The 25,129-nt window shown below is 43.1% G+C and overlaps 1 protein-coding gene across 2 annotated transcripts; it reads right to left on the bottom strand.

The window, feature by feature from the left end:
- Positions 1-419: 419 nt before the first annotated feature.
- On the bottom strand, positions 420-25,129 carry LOC131511029 (transport and Golgi organization protein 1 homolog). 2 transcript variants are annotated; one of them, XM_058728816.1, is made up of 22 exons: positions 24,641-25,129; positions 21,818-21,949; positions 18,189-18,210; positions 17,156-17,244; positions 16,839-16,901; positions 16,027-16,099; positions 15,718-15,856; positions 13,864-13,965; positions 13,117-13,177; positions 12,975-13,010; positions 12,825-12,892; positions 12,602-12,696; positions 11,521-11,597; positions 9,922-10,066; positions 8,963-9,039; positions 7,362-7,506; positions 6,403-6,479; positions 4,802-4,946; positions 3,843-3,919; positions 2,162-2,300; positions 1,089-1,191; positions 420-594 (listed from the first exon to the last, which is right to left on the bottom strand). In XM_058728816.1, exons 1-22 carry the CDS (start codon positions 24,704-24,706, stop codon positions 585-587), a joined length of 1,941 nt encoding a protein of 646 aa, XP_058584799.1. In that variant the 5' UTR covers positions 24,707-25,129; the 3' UTR covers positions 420-584. The 2 variants fall into 2 exon arrangements, with proteins under 2 accessions (XP_058584799.1, XP_058584800.1); XM_058728817.1 differs by lacking the exon at positions 16,839-16,901 and having other exon boundaries at positions 24,641-25,127.

The raw sequence follows: 25,129 nt of genomic DNA on the forward strand, positions 1-25,129 counted from the left end.
CCGTGAGGTAGCTGGTACGTGGGCAAATCCACAACATGTGGATTCATGCAGGGTTTCCTCACTGTTCTACCCGAGACACTGCTGACCCCTCATCCATGTCTTGCAATCACGAATCAGCCACTTCCTGGGGGCTGATAGCTGCCCTGCTGATCACCACACACCACGGTGAGTAGGAAGTGCCACGTGCTGGCGAGGATCTATTGACGAGTGAACACAACTGTCACCAGATCTGGAGGAAGGTTGTGGCCACCACCCCAGGAGGAACCAGCGGGACATGGGCAGTCAATACAATTCAAACACTTATCTTCTGCCCCATAACTGTAGATTCTACCTGTTTGTGACCATGTATACAGGGGTCACACTGTGTACATCAACATAGAATGACCGTAGATCCTCCTGGAAGCAGATAATGACAGAGATACAGAACTGTGATGGGTTTATTAGGGGAAACGAGGAAAAACAAAATAGAGGGGGACAGGAATGGTCAGGGAAAGAATTCAGTCAAATATGCATATCAGACAACTTTTCTAAATATATCACATCACCACAGCCTATTGGTCACAGTTCAGGGTCCTCTTCAAACTTCACATTCTCCTGTAAGGCAAAGAGATTTAGGCTTATTGCAATGGGATCTTGTGTTCTCCTCTATGTATTTTGTCTTCAACAATATATCTGTGGCCTTGGATGAACACTTAATTGTGTGGCTGCATCTGTGTGTCTACCTCTAAGGGATTATGACTGTCTTCAAATCTTAGGTATAGATCCCTGAATGTACACAGTATCACAGTTATCTTTTTCTTTTTCGTAAAGTAGGACCTGAATTTTAAAAGAAAAAACACAGGGGTCTTTGCCGTATTTTTTGAAACAGGGATTGCCAACCTCTCAGCCTCAGGCATTACACTCTTAGTTTCATGAAATTGGATGAACATCTGTCGATGACCTTCTGTGTGGAGATACATTCATTTCCACCCTGAGAAGGGTGAGTGTCCACTCCTCCCATACATTTTACAAATTCCTTAAGTGCTTCTCACCTCTTCATCGTACTGACCTCAGAAACCAACATTGTCCCTGTTTCTCAGATTACAAACCTGAGGCTCTGAGATGACCGCCGAGAGCTGGTGTTAGAGCTGACACAGCAGGAACACAGGCAAAGCCTCAGGAGATTGCGAGGGAAGTTTCGGAGGTGCAAACCTGCAGGCAGGGTGGTGACAGCAGACGCACGGGTGTGGTGACCAGAGTTCAGCAGGGGCGGCTCCTCCTCACCCCTGAGTTCCCCACCAAGAGTCTGACTCAGGCTGAAGGCCAAGGAAGCGGCACAGCTGATCTACAACGTGCCTTCACATTTAGTCGCACTGAGACACACAAACTTAGGCAGACAAGCGATTCCTAAGACTAAGTTTAATATCCCAAGTCTCCCAGAACATTCTTCATACATGTCCAGACCCTTCAGAAAACCAAGGGAAACAACAAACTTTATTTAGATTATGAACTAGTTGCACTTGGTAACGTTGACATTTCAGAGATGATGACTGCATTCTACATTGTGGTTGAACCCGTGCAGCAGTCCTTTGCAGACTTCACACTGTCCTCATGCTCCCTTCCTAGTTTGTGGGCCCTGCCAGAGATGGCCTCCAGGTCCATCCTAATGACCCCAAGGCCCTCCCCTCTGCACCTCCTCAAACTCTGCTTACTGTGCTCAACTTCCCTTCTATTCCTGCATGATTCAAGTTTCCCCTATTTTGCACTGGATCCTTCACTGGTACTTACACTATGGTGACCACAAGGTCTGTGTCATATAATGCATGTGCCCCCTTTCAGACGGGACACCTGAGGCACCTACACTTAGGGGTGCATCTCATCCTTCACGGAGCTCAAAACATTGTGTCTGTCAGGCACCAGTACTCCTGATACATCAGCCTTTGTGTAAAAATCCTCTTTCTTTTTGACAAGAGAGACCTACAGCTGACCTCATTACAGGGAAATGACACAGCCCATTGTACACTATGTCCTGAGAAACTTGAGATATGTGACACTGTCCTCAGGCAGGTTTGCAGTTGAATGGCCAAGCCCTCACAAGCATCCCTACATCATTCCCACCAAGTCTTTCACGAAGAAGACGAATACGCTTTATAAGTCACTCATCCAGTTCAGGTCATCTTACCAAATTTAGTACGTGGAGGAGCTGGTGGAGGAGACGGAGGTGGTCCATAGCCCGTGACTGGTGGTGAAGGGTGGTCCACGGGGGACAGCCTGCAAGGCGATCCTGGGAAAGGACCAGGCCCTCTTGCATTCATAATGGCCTGCGGAACAGAAATGAAAGCTATGTTCATAGGACAGAGCAAAGCACCAACACCAGCAAAAAGTGGCAAACCAAAGAAGCGGTGCTCATCTCCTGCCAGCTTCCCCACCACCAGGTTCCAAGAGGGCAGCATCAGCGCCAAAATCTCTACCCATACTTTGGGTTCCACTTATGCTTTGGGGGTGGGGAACGGATGCTATGGGGACAAACCAGTGTTCCCACATGTGTGCAAATGTAGAACAGCAAGCTCTTGTCCTAGAGGATTTATGGAATGAGTACCAAATTAATAAAATAGCATATTCCTGATAGGAAGGCATTTAAGTCCAGAATCACCTTCCACCCCGCATCCGCCTCCACCACAGAGGCTGCTTATTTGTATGTGAAGAACTACAGATTGAGAAGGAATGACAATCCCAGGCTCCACACATGGAATCACAGCAATCGTGGCTCAAAGCTCTGCCTCTAAGCCCCCGCCTGTGCCCGATCTGCTTCTCTCCCGACAATGACGTCTTCTCCTCTCTGCAAGTGCTATCCATGGGCACAGAGGCATGTTGGGGGATGGGGATCCTGAGGTCATGCAGAGAACCTCGAAAAGCATGTTCTTAGAGAAACATGTTACCTATACATGTTAGGTAGGCTTAGCTAATTTATTTTCATTCAGTGGTACTTCTCAGTTAAATACAGTACAACTCGCAGGGTACTTTTGTTCTCTAAAAGATGAGCTGAAATTCTAAATAACAGAATTAACACAAATACACTTTCGTTTCTGCTGTACATCTCCATGTTTCACCTGTAACAGTGACACAGGACACAAGAGAACGTGCTCATGTGAACCCAAAGGACACAGTGGGGAATTACAATGCAGGTAATTACGGATTGTCTCTCTTCACCACTCATGTTACAATGTGTGCTTTCTACGACAAATATGTCACCTCTTGTAGTTCAGAATATGTATACCCAGGGCACACCTAAAGGGATTCCAGACAGCACGTTTACAAAAAAAAAAGAAAGAAAGAAAGAAAGGCTGAATGTTGACGGGTATTAAATTTACTTTGTCTAAGACCACTCTAAATGACACATACAAAAATATAAGTTGGAGTGAAGGCAGTTTGCATTTTCAAAACATAAGGATAACTGCCGATTTTCTGATCACATTAATCCCCTAGACAGAAACAGAACAGGAAGAAACAGCAAGAGCAATGATTCCACACTGAGGGGGTCCAGAAAAAATAAGGCATGCCAAAAGACTTCCAGGTGGAGGGTGGTCTCTTCCTCCCTGGGTTATTTCCAGGTATATACCAGAAAAGCCCTTGGGTGCTCAGCCCTAGGCACGATTGGTTCTAAACCTTCCACAAGGAGTTGACAGGCAGAAAGTAGAGAACCCCATAGACACTTGGGTTAAGCTTGTGCATTTGGAAAATGGGAAAAACAAGCAGACATATCATACAACACACAACACAGACACAAAGCCAGGAGAGAGCGCTGAACAGAAAAAGGAGGGTTTTGCCAAAGAGTTACAACTGAAAATGTCCACAGCATTTACCTTGTCCTTCGTGGTCCTGTTGGTAGAGTTAGTGTTGATGTTACTCACAGGAGCAACATCTGGATCTGCAAAAGGCCCTAGAAGGGATGGAGGTTTATTCTGATTTGAGTAGATTGTGCAGAGATTAAAAAAACAAAACAAAACAAAAACACAAAAACAAACAAAAAAACCCCCCACAAAACCAAAACCACTCCCCTCATTCCTCAAGCAACTGAAACTCTTTGGCCCAGTCAGATCCCAAATCACATGCACAGGGTATCCCGCATGCTTCAGGTGATCCCAAGGTAAAGGGAGAACCATTCTTTAAACTCTGATGAAGACCCATAAAAGCCCTGGTTCAGGTGTTTTCATAACCCCTCAAACAACTGTGGATGACTGGGGGCTCAACTGGATGGATGTACGTTAGGCGGAGCCTCATGCCTCCCACCGCCCAGCACATGGACTGTGTATGGCACACATCTGCTGAAGCGCTAGGCCTGCTTTTCTGCATACAGCCCCATTCCATCTCCACAAGAGACACCTGTACCAACACAAGGTGGGGGAAATGACACAAGGATGATAAGTCAATCATGAGAAACTCCTCGAGGAATGTGGTGATGATGGCAGGCATTTTCCTTGCATTGCAATGGTCTGTGGTACCACCTCTGCACCTTGTACAAGACTCAACAACGGGGCGCCTGGGTGGCTCAGTCGGTCAAGCATCCCACTCCGGCTCAGGTCATGATCTCACAGTGCGTGAGTTCAAGCCCCACATCGGGCTCTGTGTTGACAGCTCAGAGCCTGGAACCTGCTTCAGATTCTGTGTCTCCCTCTCTCTGACCCTCCCCCATTCATGCTCTGTGTCTGTCTGTCTCAAAAATAAATAAACATTAACAAATTTCTTTAAAAAAGACTCAACAACAACAAAAATTAGATGAAGGTTCTTAGCAAGCCAACTCATACTGCCCAGATCATCTTACCAAGTGGTGCAGGTGGAGGGGTTCGGGGTGGTCCCGAACCTGGTACAGGAGGTGGATGTGCCCAGGAGATCATAGGGTGGCCTCTAGGGTAGGGTGTGCAGAATCTTCCAGTTGATGGAGCAGGTCGCCCCGGATCCACACTGCCCTGCAGAACAGAAGTGACAGCTATGTGCAGATGCCACACAAGAGAACCAATCCCCAAAGCAGCTGAAACCCAAAGAGGTACGGGTCAGCACCTGCCCCCTTCTCTGCCACCAGGATCCAAGAGAGTAGCATCAGTACCTGAAAACTCTGTCCCTGCCACTGGGTACCACCTACAGCTTAGGCAACTAAACGCAGGCGGTTAAACTACTGTCACCACATGCCCCTGCCCATGTCTGAGAATTTAGAACAAAATGATCCCATCTTACAGGATTAAATAAGTAATTCCAAACTAATGAAGTAGCATATTCCAGACAGGCAGACATCCATGTCCAGGATCACCTTGCATCCTTCCACTACAGTGACGGCAGAAGCTCTGTTTTTGGCTTATTCCGAACACAAAAACATTGAGTGCAAATACACAGCTCATTCTTTGCACATGAAATCACAGCTACTCTTGGGAAAAAGTTCTGCCTGCCGGCCCCACACTTGGCCCCCTCTGCTTCCCTCGCTGAGAAAGAGGTCTTCCTACTTTCTGCAAGTGCTGTCAAAGGCCAAGAAACCACTCGGGAGTTGGAGATGCCGGGAGTCTTGTAGGGGACCTGAGGAAATGTTTGCTGTGAGGAACATATTACACATCAATGAGTACTAGGCCCACAAGTGTTTACCTGAATTCATAAGGAATTCTGATTTTGTGTACACTACAAGACACAGAGTAGTACATCCTATGGGAAAAAAGAGGCAGACATTCATGAAACAGAATTAAAGCAAATGTGTTTTGACTTTGGTATACATTTCCAGGGATGTGTCATGAGCGATGGTATCAGCTCTAACACTGACTGGAGACACAAGAGAACCTGCTCATATGAATAAAACTGAAGGACCTTGTGTTCAGAATACTTTTACCTAAGATACTGCTTGAAAGGATTCCAAACAGTTCATTTACCCATGAAGACGTGAAGGTGGTGAGTTATGACAATGACTTTGTCTAAAACCATCATAAATTGTACAAGGCACACAATATAAAGATGGAGGGAAGTCTTTTCACGTTTACAATGAACAGATAGTCTTCACACATGAATAGTGTGACCAGAAAGAGGAAAATAACAACAACACTGATCCCACAGAGAGGTAGTGTGTTAGGAGTCAACAAGCGTAGAGACTTTGCTATAGAGTGCAGTGTATCTTCCTGTTGTTGTTATTTTGAACACAAGGGAAAAGTCATAAGGTGCTCAACTTCTAAGTTCCTTTGGCTACTAAACTGACCAGAAAAAAGATGACAGGCTGAAAAGACAGAAGCCTGTAGACACTTGGGTTAAGCTTGTGCATTTGGAAAATGGGAAAAACAAGCAGACATATCATACAACACACAACACAGACACAAAGCCAGGAGAGAGCGCTGAACAGAAAAAGGAGGGTTTTGCCAAAGAGTTACAACTGAAAATGTCCACAGCATTTACCTTGTCCTTCGTGGTCCTGTTGGTAGAGTTAGTGTTGATGTTACTCACAGGAGCAACATCTGGATCTGCAAAAGGCCCTAGAAGGGATGGAGGTTTATTCTGATTTGAGTAGATTGTGCAGAGATTAAAAAAACAAAACAAAACAAAAACACAAAAACAAACAAAAAAACCCCCCACAAAACCAAAACCACTCCCCTCATTCCTCAAGCAACTGAAACTCTTTGGCCCAGTCAGATCCCAAATCACATGCACAGGGTATCCCGCATGCTTCAGGTGATCCCAAGGTAAAGGGAGAACCATTCTTTAAACTCTGATGAAGACCCATAAAAGCCCTGGTTCAGGTGTTTTCATAACCCCTCAAACAACTGTGGATGACTGGGGGCTCAACTGGATGGATGTACGTTAGGCGGAGCCTCATGCCTCCCACCGCCCAGCACATGGACTGTGTATGGCACACATCTGCTGAAGCGCTAGGCCTGCTTTTCTGCATACAGCCCCATTCCATCTCCACAAGAGACACCTGTACCAACACAAGGTGGGGGAAATGACACAAGGATGATAAGTCAATCATGAGAAACTCCTCGAGGAATGTGGTGATGATGGCAGGCATTTTCCTTGCATTGCAATGGTCTGTGGTACCACCTCTGCACCTTGTACAAGACTCAACAACGGGGCGCCTGGGTGGCTCAGTCGGTCAAGCATCCCACTCCGGCTCAGGTCATGATCTCACAGTGCGTGAGTTCAAGCCCCACATCGGGCTCTGTGTTGACAGCTCAGAGCCTGGAACCTGCTTCAGATTCTGTGTCTCCCTCTCTCTGACCCTCCCCCATTCATGCTCTGTGTCTGTCTGTCTCAAAAATAAATAAACATTAACAAATTTCTTTAAAAAAGACTCAACAACAACAAAAATTAGATGAAGGTTCTTAGCAAGCCAACTCATACTGCCCAGATCATCTTACCAAGTGGTGCAGGTGGAGGGGTTCGGGGTGGTCCCGAACCTGGTACAGGAGGTGGATGTGCCCAGGAGATCATAGGGTGGCCTCTAGGGTAGGGTGTGCAGAATCTTCCAGTTGATGGAGCAGGTCGCCCCGGATCCACACTGCCCTGCAGAACAGAAGTGACAGCTATGTGCAGATGCCACACAAGAGAACCAATCCCCAAAGCAGCTGAAACCCAAAGAGGTACGGGTCAGCACCTGCCCCCTTCTCTGCCACCAGGATCCAAGAGAGTAGCATCAGTACCTGAAAACTCTGTCCCTGCCACTGGGTACCACCTACAGCTTAGGCAACTAAACGCAGGCGGTTAAACTACTGTCACCACATGCCCCTGCCCATGTCTGAGAATTTAGAACAAAATGATCCCATCTTACAGGATTAAATAAGTAATTCCAAACTAATGAAGTAGCATATTCCAGACAGGCAGACATCCATGTCCAGGATCACCTTGCATCCTTCCACTACAGTGACGGCAGAAGCTCTGTTTTTGGCTTATTCCGAACACAAAAACATTGAGTGCAAATACACAGCTCATTCTTTGCACATGAAATCACAGCTACTCTTGGGAAAAAGTTCTGCCTGCCGGCCCCACACTTGGCCCCCTCTGCTTCCCTCGCTGAGAAAGAGGTCTTCCTACTTTCTGCAAGTGCTGTCAAAGGCCAAGAAACCACTCGGGAGTTGGAGATGCCGGGAGTCTTGTAGGGGACCTGAGGAAATGTTTGCTGTGAGGAACATATTACACATCAATGAGTACTAGGCCCACAAGTGTTTACCTGAATTCATAAGGAATTCTGATTTTGTGTACACTACAAGACACAGAGTAGTACATCCTATGGGAAAAAAGAGGCAGACATTCATGAAACAGAATTAAAGCAAATGTGTTTTGACTTTGGTATACATTTCCAGGGATGTGTCATGAGCGATGGTATCAGCTCTAACACTGACTGGAGACACAAGAGAACCTGCTCATATGAATAAAACTGAAGGACCTTGTGTTCAGAATACTTTTACCTAAGATACTGCTTGAAAGGATTCCAAACAGTTCATTTACCCATGAAGACGTGAAGGTGGTGAGTTATGACAATGACTTTGTCTAAAACCATCATAAATTGTACAAGGCACACAATATAAAGATGGAGGGAAGTCTTTTCACGTTTACAATGAACAGATAGTCTTCACACATGAATAGTGTGACCAGAAAGAGGAAAATAACAACAACACTGATCCCACAGAGAGGTAGTGTGTTAGGAGTCAACAAGCGTAGAGACTTTGCTATAGAGTGCAGTGTATCTTCCTGTTGTTGTTATTTTGAACACAAGGGAAAAGTCATAAGGTGCTCAACTTCTAAGTTCCTTTGGCTACTAAACTGACCAGAAAAAAGATGACAGGCTGAAAAGACAGAAGCCTGTAGACTCTTGGGTTAAGGCTGTGCATTTGGAAAATGAGAAAAACAAGCAGACATATCATACAACACACAACACAGACACAAAGCCAGGAGAGAGCGCTGAACAGAAAAAGGAGGGTTTTGCCAAAGAGTTACAACTGAAAATGTCCACAGCATTTACCTTGTCCTTCGTGGTCCTGTTGGTAGAGTTAGTGTTGATGTTACTCACAGGAGCAACATCTGGATCTGCAAAAGGCCCTGGAAGGGATGGAGGTTTATTCTGATTTGAGTAGATTGTGCAGAGATTAAAAAAACAAAACAAAACAAAAACACAAAAACAAACAAAAAAAACCCCCACAAAACCAAAACCACTCCCCTCATTCCTCAAGCAACTGAAACTCTTTGGCCCAGTCAGATCCCAAATCACATGCACAGGGTATCCCGCATGCTTCAGGTGATCCCAAGGTAAAGGGAGAACCATTCTTTAAACTCTGATGAAGACCCATAAAAGCCCTGGTTCAGGTGTTTTCATAACTCCTCAAACAACTGTGGATGACTGGGGGCTCAACTGGATGGATGTACGTTAGGCGGAGCCTCATGCCTCCCACCGCCCAGCACATGGACTGTGTATGGCACACATCTGCTGAAGCGCTAGGCCTGCTTTTCTGCATACAGCCCCATTCCATCTCCACAAGAGACACCTGTACCAACACAAGGTGGGGGAAATGACACAAGGATGATAAGTCAATCATGAGAAACTCCTCGAGGAATGTGGTGATGATGGCAGGCATTTTCCTTGCATTGCAATGGTCTGTGGTACCACCTCTGCACCTTGTACAAGACTCAACAACGGGGCGCCTGGGTGGCTCAGTCGGTCAAGCATCCCACTCCGGCTCAGGTCATGATCTCACAGTGCGTGAGTTCAAGCCCCACATCGGGCTCTGTGTTGACAGCTCAGAGCCTGGAACCTGCTTCAGATTCTGTATCTCCCTCTCTCTGACCCTCCCCCATTCATGCTCTGTGTCTGTCTGTCTCAAAAATAAATAAACATTAACAAATTTCTTTAAAAAAGACTCAACAACAACAAAAATTAGATGAAGGTTCTTAGCAAGCCAACTCATACTGCCCAGATCATCTTACCAAGTGGTGCAGGTGGAGGGGTTCGGGGTGGTCCCGAACCTGGTACAGGAGGTGGATGTGCCCAGGAGATCATAGGGTGGCCTCTAGGGTAGGGTGTGCAGAATCTTCCAGTTGATGGAGCAGGTCGCCCCGGATCCACACTGCCCTGCAGAACAGAAGTGACAGCTATGTGCAGATGCCACACAAGAGAACCAATCCCCAAAGCAGCTGAAACCCAAAGAGGTACGGGTCAGCACCTGCCCCCTTCTCTGCCACCAGGATCCAAGAGAGTAGCATCAGTACCTGAAAACTCTGTCCCTGCCACTGGGTACCACCTACAGCTTAGGCAACTAAACGCAGGCGGTTAAACTACTGTCACCACATGCCCCTGCCCATGTCTGAGAATTTAGAACAAAATGATCCCATCTTACAGGATTAAATAAGTAATTCCAAACTAATGGAGCAGCATATTCCAGACAGGCAGACATCCATGTCCAGGATCACCTTGCATCCCTCCACTACAGTGATGATAGAAGCTCTGTTTTTGGCTTATTCCGAACACAAAAACATTGAGTGCGAATACACAGCTCATTCTCTGCACATGAAATCACAGCTACTCTTGGGGAAAACTTCTGCCTGCCGGCCCCACACTTGGCCCCCTCTGCTTCCCTTGCTGAGAAAGAGGTCTTCCTACTTTCTGCAAGTGCTGTCAAAGGCCAAGAAACCACTCGGGAGTTGGGGATGCCGGGAGTCTTGTAGGGGACCTGAGGAAATGTTTGCTGTGAGGAACATATTACATATCAATGAGTACTAGGCCCACAAGTGTTTACCTGAATTCATAAGGAATTCTGATTTTGTGTACACTACAAGACACAGAGTAATACATCCTATGGGAAAAAAGAGGCAGACATTCATGAAACAGAATTAAAGCAAATGTGTTTTGACTTTGGTATACATTTCCAGGGATGTGTCATGAGCGATGGTATCAGCTCTAACACTGACTGGTGACACAAGAGAACCTGCTCATATGAATAAAACTGAAGGACCTTGTGTTCAGAATACTTTTACCTAAGATACTGCTTGAAAGGATTCCAAACAGTTCATTTACCCATGAAGACGTGAAGGTGGTGAGTTATGACAATGACTTTGTCTAAAACCATCATAAATTGTACAAGGCACACAATATAAAGATGGAGGGAAGTCTTTTCACGTTTACAATGAACAGATAGTCTTCACACATGAATAGTGTGACCAGAAAGAGGAAAATAACAACAACACTGATCCCACAGAGAGGTAGTGTGTTAGGAGTCAACAAGCGTAGAGACTTTGCTATAGAGTGCAATGTATCTTCCTGTTGTTGTTATTTTGAACACAACAAGGGAAAAGCCATAAGGTGCTCATCTTCAAAGTTCCTTTGGCTACTAAACTCACCAGAAAAAAGATGACAGGCTAAAAAGACAGAAGCCTGTAGACTCTTGGGTTAAGGCTGTGCATTTGGAAAATATAAATAGGCAGACATATCACACAACACACAAAACAGGGATAAGGCCGCAGAGCATGCTGTTCCACAAAGGAGGGTTTCCTGACAGACTTACAACTGAAAATGGCCCCAGCATTTACCTTGTCCTTCTCGGCATTGTTGGTAGACTGCTTGTTGTTGTGAGTCATGGGAGTGACACCAGCTTCGGCTAAAGGCTCTAAAAGGGATAGAGGTTTACTCTGATTTTAGTAGACTGTGCAGGATTCACACAAACACCACATTTTGTGACCTGTTAAACTCTTGCCCACTCTCAGGACCAGGAGGAGAGGCAGAGAGTAACCCACAAGCCTCAGCTGACCCCAGTGATAAGGGGGAGATCCATCGCATCATATCTTAATGAAGAAACCATAGGCTCCTGGCTCATGTTCTTCATAATTAGTCAAATAACTTTCAACCCGGCAGCTCAAAGAGAAATCAGGAAATCGTCACCAAAACAGCCCTTTCTCAATACACTTGAGGGGTAATAAGTCAGCATCTCATTTCAGATAAAAATTAAAATGAGAGCGTCAGTTGGTGGATAACATCAAAAAACCCTCCACAGAAGAGCATGGGTGTGATTCTTCTGACTCCAGGCAAATTGTTCATTCTTTCAGCTCATCTATAAGCTGCCTTCCACATGGGAGCCGGTATTATGTAACTATTTCTGAATGGAACTGAACTTGACTGATATTATATTAAGGAGTAAAGGAAAACTATGGGTGTTTAGCAGTGAAGCTGCAGAGTTGCACTGATAACATCAGAGGACGAAGCTATTTGAAGCGTGGATTCAGGAATGTAGGTCTACAGTTCACAAAAATAAAAATAAAGGAACATTAAAAATAGTCAATAAATGACCTTCTCCTCAAATAAACTAAAGTCTTCACATTGAGTCCGGGTGGGAAGAAGGATGAGGCCCCTGTCCTATCATCCTTTCCAGGCTCTTCAGACAGGGGGATGCTAGAGGAGGTGGGAGGGTCACAGTCAGAGGAGGGGCATGAGCTCCAACAGTCCCAGGGACAAGTGCCTCACTGCTTGCAGTACCAGAGAACACCCTTCTGTCACCCCTCAGACCACCTGCTGTCCTTAGTGTTTGTGGTTCTGTCCAGGACACATGATGATCACCCACAGGAAGAGGCTTTGCCGCAGAAATTAGGCTGCTGCACATCACCACGTGCCCCTTACCTCTCCTCGCAGGGTTCTGCGTCTCTGGACTTCCAGGAATTGGTCTCTGCCTCCTGTATCCCTCAAGCAGCCTCTTTCCTTCCATCACATCCAGTCTTGGATACAGACAAAGAATGGACTTCTATAAGAGTTGCAATGCCACGTCCTCTGACTAGACACTAAACGGCACAGCTGTCATCCCTCAAAACACCCATAAAAACTCATGTCACGCTCCCTCCCACACCTGTGTTTCAAGCGGGCAACCTCTCGGCTCTGCTCTGCCATTTTCCTCTCCCAGATCCGAGTCTTGATCTAGGGGAGAAAAACACATCCACCTTCAGTCGTGCCAGACTGTGCACCAAAGAGAGAGAGGAGGATAAAAGAAAACACTTACCCAGGTGTCCTGAGCATTACACTCATAAACTGCGACCTGAAAAAGCAACAATGAAAAGTCCATGTTTAGGAATTCCAAGGGCCGCCACACTCAACCACATGAGGTACTAAGGGTTCACTATGTCAGGCAGAACCCACGTTACCTGGTGTCTGAAGGTGAGTTCTGCCTTCTGCAGCTGTTCTCCTGTTTGTTCAATTTGCTGTCTGTGAGATACAATTGTTTTCGTCAAATAAGGCCTAATATTAGGTAGGATTATAAATAATCTGCTCATGTTCCCATCATCCTCATATCTTCCCCCAATACAATTTATCCTTTCACATGAAACACTTTTCACACAATTATAAATGTACAGAACCAAAGCTATTGTTCCATCCTCTCCTTACTCATCATTCCAACCCCGTAGGGTTCAGAGGTCATAGAATTCTTTTCCATTTTCAATCTTGCCCTAATTCATCATGTGACAAGTGACTTCCATCATAAAGCCAACATAAAGCTCTATTCTCCTTTAACTTGTGTACTCACCAGGTTTCCTAGGGTTGCAAAGACCAGGACCATCAGGTGGTACTACCTTCTTGATGGATAGGATTTCATCCTATGACACACTGCTTTCCTATAGATTATGACAACTGACACCACCCCTCAGGAACACTGACATGAATGAAGTTTCTACATGGGCAGGTCAATGCTGGAGACCCAGAAATGTTTAGTAACTTAATTGTTTTATTCTTTCTAATACTTATCTCTTCCTACCTATTAATTCTCTACGGATATGTCCTCTGAATTTGTGTTTATATTATTATATTCATGGAGTCTACCCATTGTACAAAGGTTAGAACTAAGAAATGAACAGGGGTTTCATGAGCCACCGCTAATTAGCATCTGAACTCACTTGCACTTGTGTATGTCCCTTGTAGCTATTTTCAGATCTTCCTCTGCAGTTGCCATCTGATTCTTCATTGCCACTAGTTCACAGTTTGTCATATCCAGATTCCTAAGATGGGAAAGATATATACATAGTCCAGTAGCCAAGGTCCAGAAATTCTGCCTTTTTCCTTCTCAGCTCTCTTAAAGCCTAGATTCCAATATCCCTATCCCCTCCCCCAACAATGCACAGACTGACAACACAGTCAGAGAAATGAAGACCCCATTTAATGTTAAAGAAAATTCAACCTCCGTCTGCTGTCAAGTCGCCTACAATCAGAGCCGCCTTTCTAGTTCTCTGCTTCTACTCCTTCATCGTCAAGTCATCAAATAACATTGCACCTTGTGCCTTCCCAGAGTTGGTCTTTTGTTTGAGGTGGAGAAGGCCTATTTCAGATCAGTGTGAAAACCTGTGCCTGACCAACTGTACCCATTAGGATGAGGCAGGGGATCATCATTGCCTTACACCTCCACAGGGCAGTGCACTGAATCTCAGTCCAAAAGTTGTACCCTGACACAGACACTGAGTATGAAAGACAGCCTTCCAGGATATGGCTTCACCAGCATTGCAAATCACTCCCACACATCACTAAGGTTCAGGAGTGCAACCCCTGCCCCCTCTTTCAAAGATCCTGGTGGAGGGAAAGGCCAATCTTTGAGTGGCAATATATGCTGAAATATAACATGATGTGAACTGTCCCACAGTCAGGCTGTTATCTTCAGGAAACAATTTCAGATGGAAAACTATCAACTTCATGGAGTCAGTCTACTTTAACAAGACTCACTTCATTGACAGTGAAGGCAGCAAAGGGAAATGCTTAGAAAGGCTGGTTTGCTGTGTTGCCCTCAGACTACTTTGTTCATGGTGTTGCTTTAAAGGGTTTCAACTTGGCACTGGATGTAGCCAAGAATCACATGCAAAACTGAAAGACTGTTAGTAGTGGACACAAAAGCACTAGACAGAGAAAGGTACATGCATTTCCTTCTGGCCTCTCAGGTAGTCCTTCAGCAAATGTTTTCTGGGGTGGCTGTAATGTAGAGGCTCTGTTGTAAGGGGGTGAAGATAGAAAGGTGGTCAGGGTGCTCCACCTGCTCCCACAAAGAGCTTACACATTAACAAAAGCAAGATGCCAGTGAGACAGAGCAGGCTCCACCCCGGGTGTGGAAAGGACTAACAGAACCTGAGTCTCCAGGGAAGACAAGGAAGCATTTCCTTTTCAATGTGAATAAAGGGCTCTAAAGGCCCTCCTCCTGAGAACAAAAGGAAATATGGACAAAAGAAGAAACATGTGCCTGGTGCACCAAATTTCTAATGAACCCATGAAGACACACTTCGTACGAGTCTCACTTGCAGACTGGATGAAGAGATGCAGTCCTGATGGCATCCCAACCCACAGTCTAGAAAGAAACTCCCATGGTTTCTGCAGCAAGATAATTCAATGTTTTCCCTAAATATTTTTGACCCAAGTCTGGTGCTGAACAAAGATGACCTAATTGCCGGCTGATAAGACAATGTGATGGGATTGAAACCTATAGGACAATGTTATGGATCCAGAGGGGATCCTGTTATCAGTGTGCTTAATGCCAGTATCTTCCCTCTTCTACCCCAAGTACATGACACAAGAATGTGTGACAAGCACTAAGGACAGAAAGGAAAATGCAGGTTATAGGAAGCAAGGTAGGAAGGGCAGGCACAATTCTCCTGAATGCATTTGGCAAAAATACTCTGGATCCAATTCTAGAAGAAATATATTTATCTATAGCGGCCACCACATTCATTCATACAACAGTACTCGGGACAATTATCACATGAACGTCTTACTTTGCTGTAGCCATTTTTCTTTCTTCATAGAATTTATCAAGGACGTCGGCTCTCTCCTTCAGCCTTTTGTCTTTTTCTTCCCTGATTGGTTTAAGAGAACTCAAAGCATTATAAATGTCTTCCAGGGCCTTCTTCCTTTCTGTAAAAAAAAAAAAAATGGATTATTTTGTGCATGTGCATATGACCTGAGACTTGGTTTGGGGGTGACAGGAAAAGGGCAACTAGTGTGAAGGCAAGAAGGCATTCTTTCCCTTCCCAATGCAAAGTCATTGCCACCATATGGGGATTTCTCCCCAACAGACAACATACCTTCCAGTTCACATTTATTGGACCTCAAGGCTCTCCGTTCTGGATCCTCAAATTGACCGTTTGCATCTTCTGACTTTAGGACAGATATGAGAAAATACATTCAAGAAATAATGATCGCACAACAATGTGAGTGCAACAGGACTGTGCATGGCAACAAAAAAAGATCCTGAGGCATAAATATAACAAGGAGAAGGCAAAAAACATGGAAAATAGTTCAAGTCAAAGGGATCACAAATGGCTTTCTTAGGAGAATATTCCTCTATTCACACTGAACATTGTTGAGCATTAAGAGAAGAAGGCAGTATACAATTTTCTATTGCCCTTCATCTCTCAACTATCTTGGGGGATTTTCTCCATATCTTGGAGGGCAGGTCTGAATGATGTGGTAAAGACCTAGTTGTGAAAATAAAACATACTTCCTAGTCCTTGAAATAGCAAACTCCTCATGGTGGTCCTAGTGAAATTCCAGCTGTGCAGATGGAGGTTTGTCTCCCAGAGGCCCACTCTCTACTATGGTAAACAGCAAGCGAATATGCTATGCTCACCTCACCCAATGAACAAAATGCCTCCAAAGTCAAATTACACTAAAAGCAGCCAACTCTTAGCACTTCCTGATTCTTGACATTCCTCTCTCTCTCTCTTTCTGATTGCAAGGTAACATGTGCACTTTGAAGGGTGTCATTTAAAATTTTATCGAAGCGCTCAACTTTTCTGATGTTGTCCTTCAACAAAACATGTTGAATGAGTCATAACAATTTATTAATTTTACTTGTGTTTTTAGAACGCAATCCAGGCCAAGAAAGGATTCTTACTTTCAACTTAAGAGCTTCAGCAGAGTGAATGTTACTTTCTCTCTTAGCTTCTTGAAGATGTATCTTTAATTCATTGATGTAGATACAAAACATATGAAAAAGGAATCAGAATTCAAAAATAGCAATGTGGTAGATAAGCCTATGTCTAATGTGTGACTCCTTTCACAAATAAAAAGGTAGTTTTTTATTACATTTGTGAAGCTTGTCTTGAATGGGAAGTATTTATAGAACACATGAAATAGGTCACTAGGATGAACTACAAGAGGTAAAACTAATCAAAATGAAGTCACAAGAAATATTTGAAAGGGCAATGCTACCTTCTCTTCCCACATGGATATTGCTTCAGCCAGCTCTGGGTTTTCTTTCTCCAACGTGTTGATCTTTGCAGTTTTTTGCTGTAAATTAACTAAAAGGAGATAAACCAAGTTTTAAGGTTGTTACCAAACCAGTGACATCGAATAATCCCACTGTATTAGCAGCACAGACACATGATCTGACACATGGGTGTAACTAACTTTTTAGCTTTCTCATTGTGCCTGAAGAAAGCAAGTTTCAGCAGCATTTTAAACCCAAGAAACCTCATTTCACTGACATTCCTATACGTGTAAGCTCTAGAACACTGACTCCTCTAACAGACACAAAGTGCAAACTCCTCTTATATTGGCCCAATGTGAGAGCTCTCATGCCCTGAGGTCACTCTTCTCATCACCACCACCGCTGCATTTACAGTTATCAACACCAACCAGTCTTTGAGGGCTTGTTAAGTGTCAGGTAGCCACCTTGCCTCTCAACAGACAGCACCACAGAATCACCACAGTCCATGGGGTCCGTGCAGAATAGATTACCCGCCATTTGCATCAAGTTCACTTTTCCCCTGGCATGAATGGCTCCCTCCACCTCACACTCAAAACCTTGGTTTAACCCTCTCCTGTGACACACACCCTGCCTGGCAATACCTGGCTTCTTCTCTATGCTTAGGCTTCTTGACAGACTCAAAGAGGGTTTTCTCATCTTCACATTTCACCAAAAGCCAGGTCATGGCAAAGTACTCACTCCACACCTCAGGCTCATAACATCACTTCTTTCCTAATCATTTCTATGCAAAATCACACTCATTCTGTTCTCCTTCCTCCTGTGATGTTTTCCTCCCCTGGTCTCTTGTCTTAAGACAGGCAAATCCCTCCACATTGTCACTTAGCCTCTAACAGGGAAGAGAAAGGATTTCAAGAGTTAACAAGTCAATTAGACATGAGAAGTCACCATATTTATCCCTAGTTAAAAAATTAAAACCCACACTAAACATGAGTAATGAAAAAAAATTACAAAGAATACTAAAACGCAAAATCTTACCTTGATATACTGGAGGCTCTGTCTGAGAGAGGAAGAAACAAAATTAAGTTTGAGGTCAAAACATGTTAATAGTAAAAACTTTTTCTTCCTGATAAAATACTGAAATGTCATCCAATGAAATTACAATGATCATTTTGTTCAGCATAATGAATTCATAACATTAATATTAGAAAAAAGTAGAATTTCATACTTAGTTCATGATTCTTTATAAACCATTTCTGATAAAAGCATAAAGATTCACAGCTTATTTTGACCAAAAGATAGATTTACATTATATTAAATAAATATCAAAATATTCAATTCTGTCAGTGATTAATGCAGACACTTTTAAAAATACATAAATAAAATATTTGTCTGATTTTTTTTCTCTTGTAGTCAAACCCAATATCCACACTGAAGTCCAGAACTCAGGATCATTTGAAATGCCAAAAAAAGAAAAAAAGAGAGAGACAGAAAGGGAGAGAGGAAGAAAGAGACAGACAGAGAGAGAGATATAGAGACAGAGAGAGATGGAGGGCGACGGGAGGGGGGGCAAGAAGGAAAGGAAAGGGATGGGAAGGAGGAAGGAAGCGGCGAGGAAAGAAAAGGAAAACCTTTGTACTAAGATATGCTTCATTCATTCTCTAGAAAGCTTTCTGAAATGTTACACAGGGTTGGCTGCTTTCTGAATCAATAAACAATTACAACATGTCAGGTGCTATGATTTTCCTAGATCACTAAAAACAGAGGGTCTTCCAAAAACACATCATCAAATGAGAAAGAGAGTGGAACATGGTTAGAGAAAAAGCACAGGCACCAAAAGAAATGATGGCTAACATTTCAAAAACAAAGCAAAAAAGGGCTCCCGTTGAGAAGGTATAAGAAAAGCAAGAGGAACTTAATTCCTGTAAAGGCACTGGTCTAAGGCAAGGGTTAACAGTTTCCATACTGGAAACTGCTGGAAAAGTGAACAAAAGAGAGAACAGCTATTAAGGAGTAATGGTTGTCTGGGCAAAAGTAGAAATAACAATTTAAAGCCTGACTGCACTAGTATTTCTATTTTCTAGGAGCACTAAGAGCACGTCAACCATGGAAAAAGACATCCTGTGATTGTCTTGTGTCCACTGAAAAGTAACAACCATAAGATAATGACTGTGGGACTCAAGGATGCTTCCCCACTCCCAGCCCCTCACCCTTTGGAAAAGTGCGTTTATAAGCCTGGCACACCACCCTTTTGGGGGAGCGATATTCCTCTTTCTTGCTGGCTCCACTGTATACAACCTATCTCTTATAAACTCCACCTGCTTTGTTTCCCTTTCGATCAGTGTTCATTACTAAGACACTGAGACTGGAGAACCTGGTCTTGGTGGTCCAGTAACACCCACACCCAAGTCATCCCCTGATGAATTATAGCTCAATAAAATCTAGTCAAGACTCTACTTTCACAAAAGGTAAAGACACATTTTCTTGATCCATAGGACATATATCCCTATTTGAAAGTTTTAAATGATGATGTGATGCTGAAGCGAGCCCCAACATCTTGCCAGGATATTGGAATATCATCATGGTATCAAAAAGTGAGTCATAAAAATGTTGTTATAGGAAAGTGTATCTACGGAGGGCAAACAGAAAACCACGGATAGTCCTTTAATGTCACATGTTTCCTTTCCTAAGCAGGGGAAATGGAAACAGAGATGGCCTTACAAATACATAATATGCATATTTTCTTTTTGAAGGTTAAGATTTCTAAATTGAAAGGCAAAGAGGAAAAACAGCCACTGATAAATAAACTCATGCTGTTCTGTTCTTGCTTAGAAGGCCTGCCCTCCAGAGAAACTATTTCTCCAAAGCCTCATGGGGTTTTCCTGAAGATAAGCAATACAGATGAAGGGAAATACTCAACTACAGTGCTCTTCCTCCTTCCTGTCTCATAGGGGAGTAAACTCAGCCTAAAACCTAGGTAAAGACAAAACTTTACACTAAAGGCCTATTCACCTGTTTTTTTAACAAGGACGTGACCCCAAGCTTCCCAAAAAACTTAACAAGGTACCCTAAAAGGAAAAACCACATATTTTGAACACAGAATGCAAGCATCTCTATGGCAGAGATGGTGGGATAATCAGGCTGGGAATGTAAAACTGCTCTGATTATTAGGATAATTACTCTAATGGAAGAAGTAGTCAGTATGCCAGAAGAGGTGGTGAATGTGAGCACAGAAACGATAACTCTAGGATCCAAAAGGACTTCTAGAAATCCAAAACATCATAACAGAAATAAGGAATGCCTTCGCTGGATTTATTAACACACACAACACAGCTGAGGAAAGACTCAACAAGCAGAAGGAAATGTCAAGTAGAAACATCAAAAACAGAAACACAAAGAAAACAATTAAAAATACAACGGAGAAAATCCAAGACCAGTGTGACAATGACAAAAGGTGTAACATACACAAAATGGGAATACCTATTTATACGTTTGAAGTGAAAATGACTGAGAATTTTCCAAAATTAATGATAGTCATAAACCACAGATTCAGGAAACTCAAAGAATTTCAAGCAGGATAAATACCTCCCTCCAAAAAAACCAAACCAAACCAAAAACAAAACAAAACAAAAAAACACAAAAAACACAAGACTATCCCTAGACATATACTATTCAATCAAGAGAAACTTGAAAACAAACAATTTTGGAAGAAGCTAAGGGGTAGTGTTGGGGGCTGGAGTTGCAGGGAGATGGAAGAAATACCACCTTACCCAAGAGGAACCAGGACAAAAAATACTCAGAATTCAGAAACCATGCAATCAAGAAGAATGAAATGTTTATACTGTTAAAAGAAAAGAACCCATCCACCTAGAATTCTGTGAACAATTAAATTGTCCTTCAAAACATGTACAAAGTAAGGGAAATTATTGGAGATACTGAGGTCAATAATAAAGGCTTAGTTCTCCAGGAAAACATAATCCTTAATGTACATGCATTAACAACAGAGTGTCAAAATACATGAGGCAAAAACTGATATAACTGCTAGGAGAAACAGACATATACATTATTATACCTGAAAGAATTCAATACGCTCTATCAGTCATTGACAGATTGAGCATAAAGATATTCAAATTTAAGAACACAGGTGGACTGAACTGCATCACCAGTCACCTAGATCCATTACAATCTGTAGAACACTTTCCGCAATAGAAAAATACACATTCTTCTCAAGCTCATATAGAACATTCACTGACACAGACCACATTCGGGGTCATAAAATACACCTTAACTTGAAGTCAACAAAATCATAGAAAATACGTTCTCAGAACACACATGTAAACTAGACATCAATAATAGAAAGACAGCTGAAAAACTACAAAATATATTAGAGATATTCTAATAGAAGATAGACAATAGAGATAGAATAGAGAAATTCTGAAAGAAGAGGGTCAAAGAGACATTTTACAGAATTTTAAAAATATTTCCATCTAAATGATAATGAATGTTGGAATTACTACCATTTGTGGGATGCAATGAATGCCGTGCTTAAAGGGAAATTTGAAGTACTGAATGCATAAAAAAGGTCTAGTAAAAAATTTGTTCTTACCAAAAAACTTCTGCTTACTTATGCTTAAAAGCCTATCTGTAAGTTATTGTAGTATACTCACAGCAAGGACAACGCTCCAGAGGTAAATAAGACATGCACAAATTGCAACGGTGGCAGTAATAACGGCAAGCTTCCACAGAGTTCCGAAGACACGAGAGCCACGAGGGAAATGGTCAGCCAAAATAGGGACAAGCTGAAATAATATTTGAGATAATGAGGAATAGCAAAGACATTTATAATATCTGTCACAAAGAATCATTTTTATAAACCTTCAACCAGCCTCCAGGAGGTTATAAGCACACCTCTCAAATGCCTCCTCCTGAAGGAGAGGGAGGACAGAATGCTTACAAAGGAGCAGGGGCAAACCTGTAGGAGTGATGATTGTGTTTACGATCTTACTGTGGTGTTGGCTTCATTGTTCCTTACCCTTTTAGTAGACAAGAAGTAAATGACTTCTGTTGTACATTCATGAAGTACCTGGATAAAATCCTTTGGAACATTTCCAAAAATACACCAAAATTTACGGAAGGATGGGAGAAAGTAACAATAAAAATGTACTAGCGATTCAAATGAGATTGTTATAGAGACAGATGTTTACAGATATGGATATAACTGAGAGATGTGCAGCTGCTCTTATAATAATATGGGTTTATTCCAGCAAAAATAAATTCTACATTATTGTTTAGTTTCTAAAAACACTGAGGTTTTCTTTTTTCTAATGTTGATTTATTTTTGAAAGTAGAGAGAGCGGGGAGGAATGAGAGAGAGGGAGACAGAGAATCCAAAGCAGGCTCCACACTGTTAGCACACAGCCTGATGCTGGGCTCAAACTCACAAACCTGAGCCAAAATCAAGAGTCAGATGTTTAACTGACTGAACCACCCAGGCTCCCCATAAGGTTTTACGTTCAAGGCTTACTTTGAATCTGAATCACAGCCCAAATTGTCAGATTTCTGAATTAAATAAAGATTTGCATAATCAGGTGATCTTGTGTATTTTGATGAAATCTATGAGGTTTTAAGTTACGTGAACACACATCTCCAAATAGCCAATACAATAAATTCAAGTTCCTATTTCATAGTGTTGGACCTAAATCAATCAATAACAACTATGGAAATTACTTTCCAAATAACACAAAAGTCCTGGATGTGGTCACCAAAACAACAGAACACATATCATTTTACTAAAATTAGACTTACCAGTCTTTTAGGAGAAAATACACTCACAATGCAATTCATACTAATTCACATACCAAACTTTAATTTGTGCCAATAAACCTCTCTAGAAAGTAGTCTCCAAAATGTGTACCATTTATATCTTCAGCTCTCAGAACTGAGGTCACTAAATTGGGTCCTGGTGGGAAATGTACACTGTCTTTGAGTGGCCACTGTCTGCAAGAGAGCAGGGGCTGTCAGCACAGTGATCATGGGGATCAAATGCGGCAAAGACAGAGGCCATCTTGACATGAATGGCAAACATCCTAAGTCCTGGGCACTCTTGATACCTCTGCCAGCTATCTGTATGCTGATATCATTAGTTACTGTTAACTAGATTAGATCCAAGGGAGCCAGTAACACTTGGTTCCCACAGACAATGGTCATGACCAGGTGGAGGTAGGAAATGCAAGACAAGTTAGTTTGTGCAAGAATTCAGAGATGAGGGAGGGAGAGAGAGCTGAACTGATCTATGAGACGCAGCCTAGGTAGAAGGGGGAAATTGCAATAAACAGAACCAAGAAATATCCTGCTTGGTAGACTCAAAAGAAACAGAATAGATTCTGTTGTGCCTGGAGGTATTCATGTGGGAGGATTCTGCCTCAATTTAGATTGTTCCTGACTTGGGACTTTGCAGATCCCTCTCTAAGAATCTGGTGCATGCCAATCTCAAGAAATCTACTTTTCTCTATGGGTGTCCCCTGTGTCTCTGTCTCAGGCTCCTGGGAGTACAGGTTTTGCTTTTTAATGATAGAATGAAACATTCACACTGGCAACCAGGTATGTCTTTATAGTTGGACAATCCTATGGACATTCAAGACCCTTTTTACTTTGGGTAAATCAACACTCCGCACATAGTTGGCTAAAGAAAGGACAAGAATGCATTCACTTCTTGATCACATCACTCCTAGTGATTTTCTTATTATAAATGTCCAAGCAGGCTGAGGCCACTTCATGTATGCTGAGCTTGTCATCTAGCTGGTTGGACACAGAGTCCTTGGGGGCAGCCTCTAAGACCAGAGGGAGAGGGCTGATGCACAAGTTCCTAAAAGCGAACAAACCAGGAAGCACAGAGCACAAACGACATTTCACTTTCCAACACCAACACTTTGGACACCACGGTTCCCAGGGCTACCAAACTTCACAAATATGAACAACGTGCTGATAGGAAAACTACGTATAAGAGGGACTCTAAACTTACAAAGCTTGAAGAAGAATCTTGACAGGCCTTCCAGGAGCCATCTAATAGTATGAAATACTAATACTATTAAATGGCTCTTATTAAATAAGAGTTTCTGACATTTTTAAAAATGATTTTAAGGAAGTATCATTCAAACATCATACAAGCCCCTTATTTAAGACAAAGATCTCAGTGGCTTTTAGTATCCTCCTATGTCCTTCTTTCTTGACATTATGAAGCTCAGGTTTCCATCCTGTCAACACTACTCTTTTTGGACCAAGTGGCCCAGACAGGATCCACAACTTCATGTGGACAGATGTGGCCAGAACCCCTACATGCTGGTCGAGAAACCTTGCCCTGAGTTAATGGGTTTTCAAAAAGAACTGAGTTCTCATCAAAGACTCCATGAAAAAGCTGTTTTTTAACCACAGTCTGAAAAAGATAAATAAATACAAAAGGAAGAAATCACTGATGTCGGATGTGTACTCACATTTGTGTCGGGGTAACCGAGATACCCGAGTAAGAGGATATAGAAAAGTAGCTTCTGAACATTCATGTTCTGGTCTTTTCAGGGGGGGCCTGGGCACCAGAGAGGAGGTGCAGATGGGGGTGAGGAGGTGGTGGGGGTGGGACGGGAAGGGACGGGGTGGGAAAGGGGGTGGGGGGGGGCGGAGTTTAAAAAGGGATGGGATTGGGGAGGGCGTGTGGCAGGAGAAGAAGGGGGTCAGGGAGAGTACCCGGATCAGATCAAGTACAAGAAGGGAAGGAGGAGGGTTCAGACAAGTTAGTAGCTCAGCAGGTCAGTAAATCACTAGATGAGTAGGCCACAAGTAGCCAGTTAAGTAGACTGTCAGTAGCAAGTGGAGCAGACGAAGATCTCTCTTCATCCAAGTCTTCACCTGTTTGAGCAATGCCGTAGCAGTTCAGACGCTTTATGCTCTCTCTCCACCAATCAGCTGCCTTCGCCCCTGATAGCTCA

Source organism: Neofelis nebulosa, chromosome 4 (genome assembly GCF_028018385.1).
Source record: "Neofelis nebulosa isolate mNeoNeb1 chromosome 4, mNeoNeb1.pri, whole genome shotgun sequence".
Taxonomy (NCBI): Eukaryota; Metazoa; Chordata; class Mammalia; order Carnivora; family Felidae; genus Neofelis; species Neofelis nebulosa.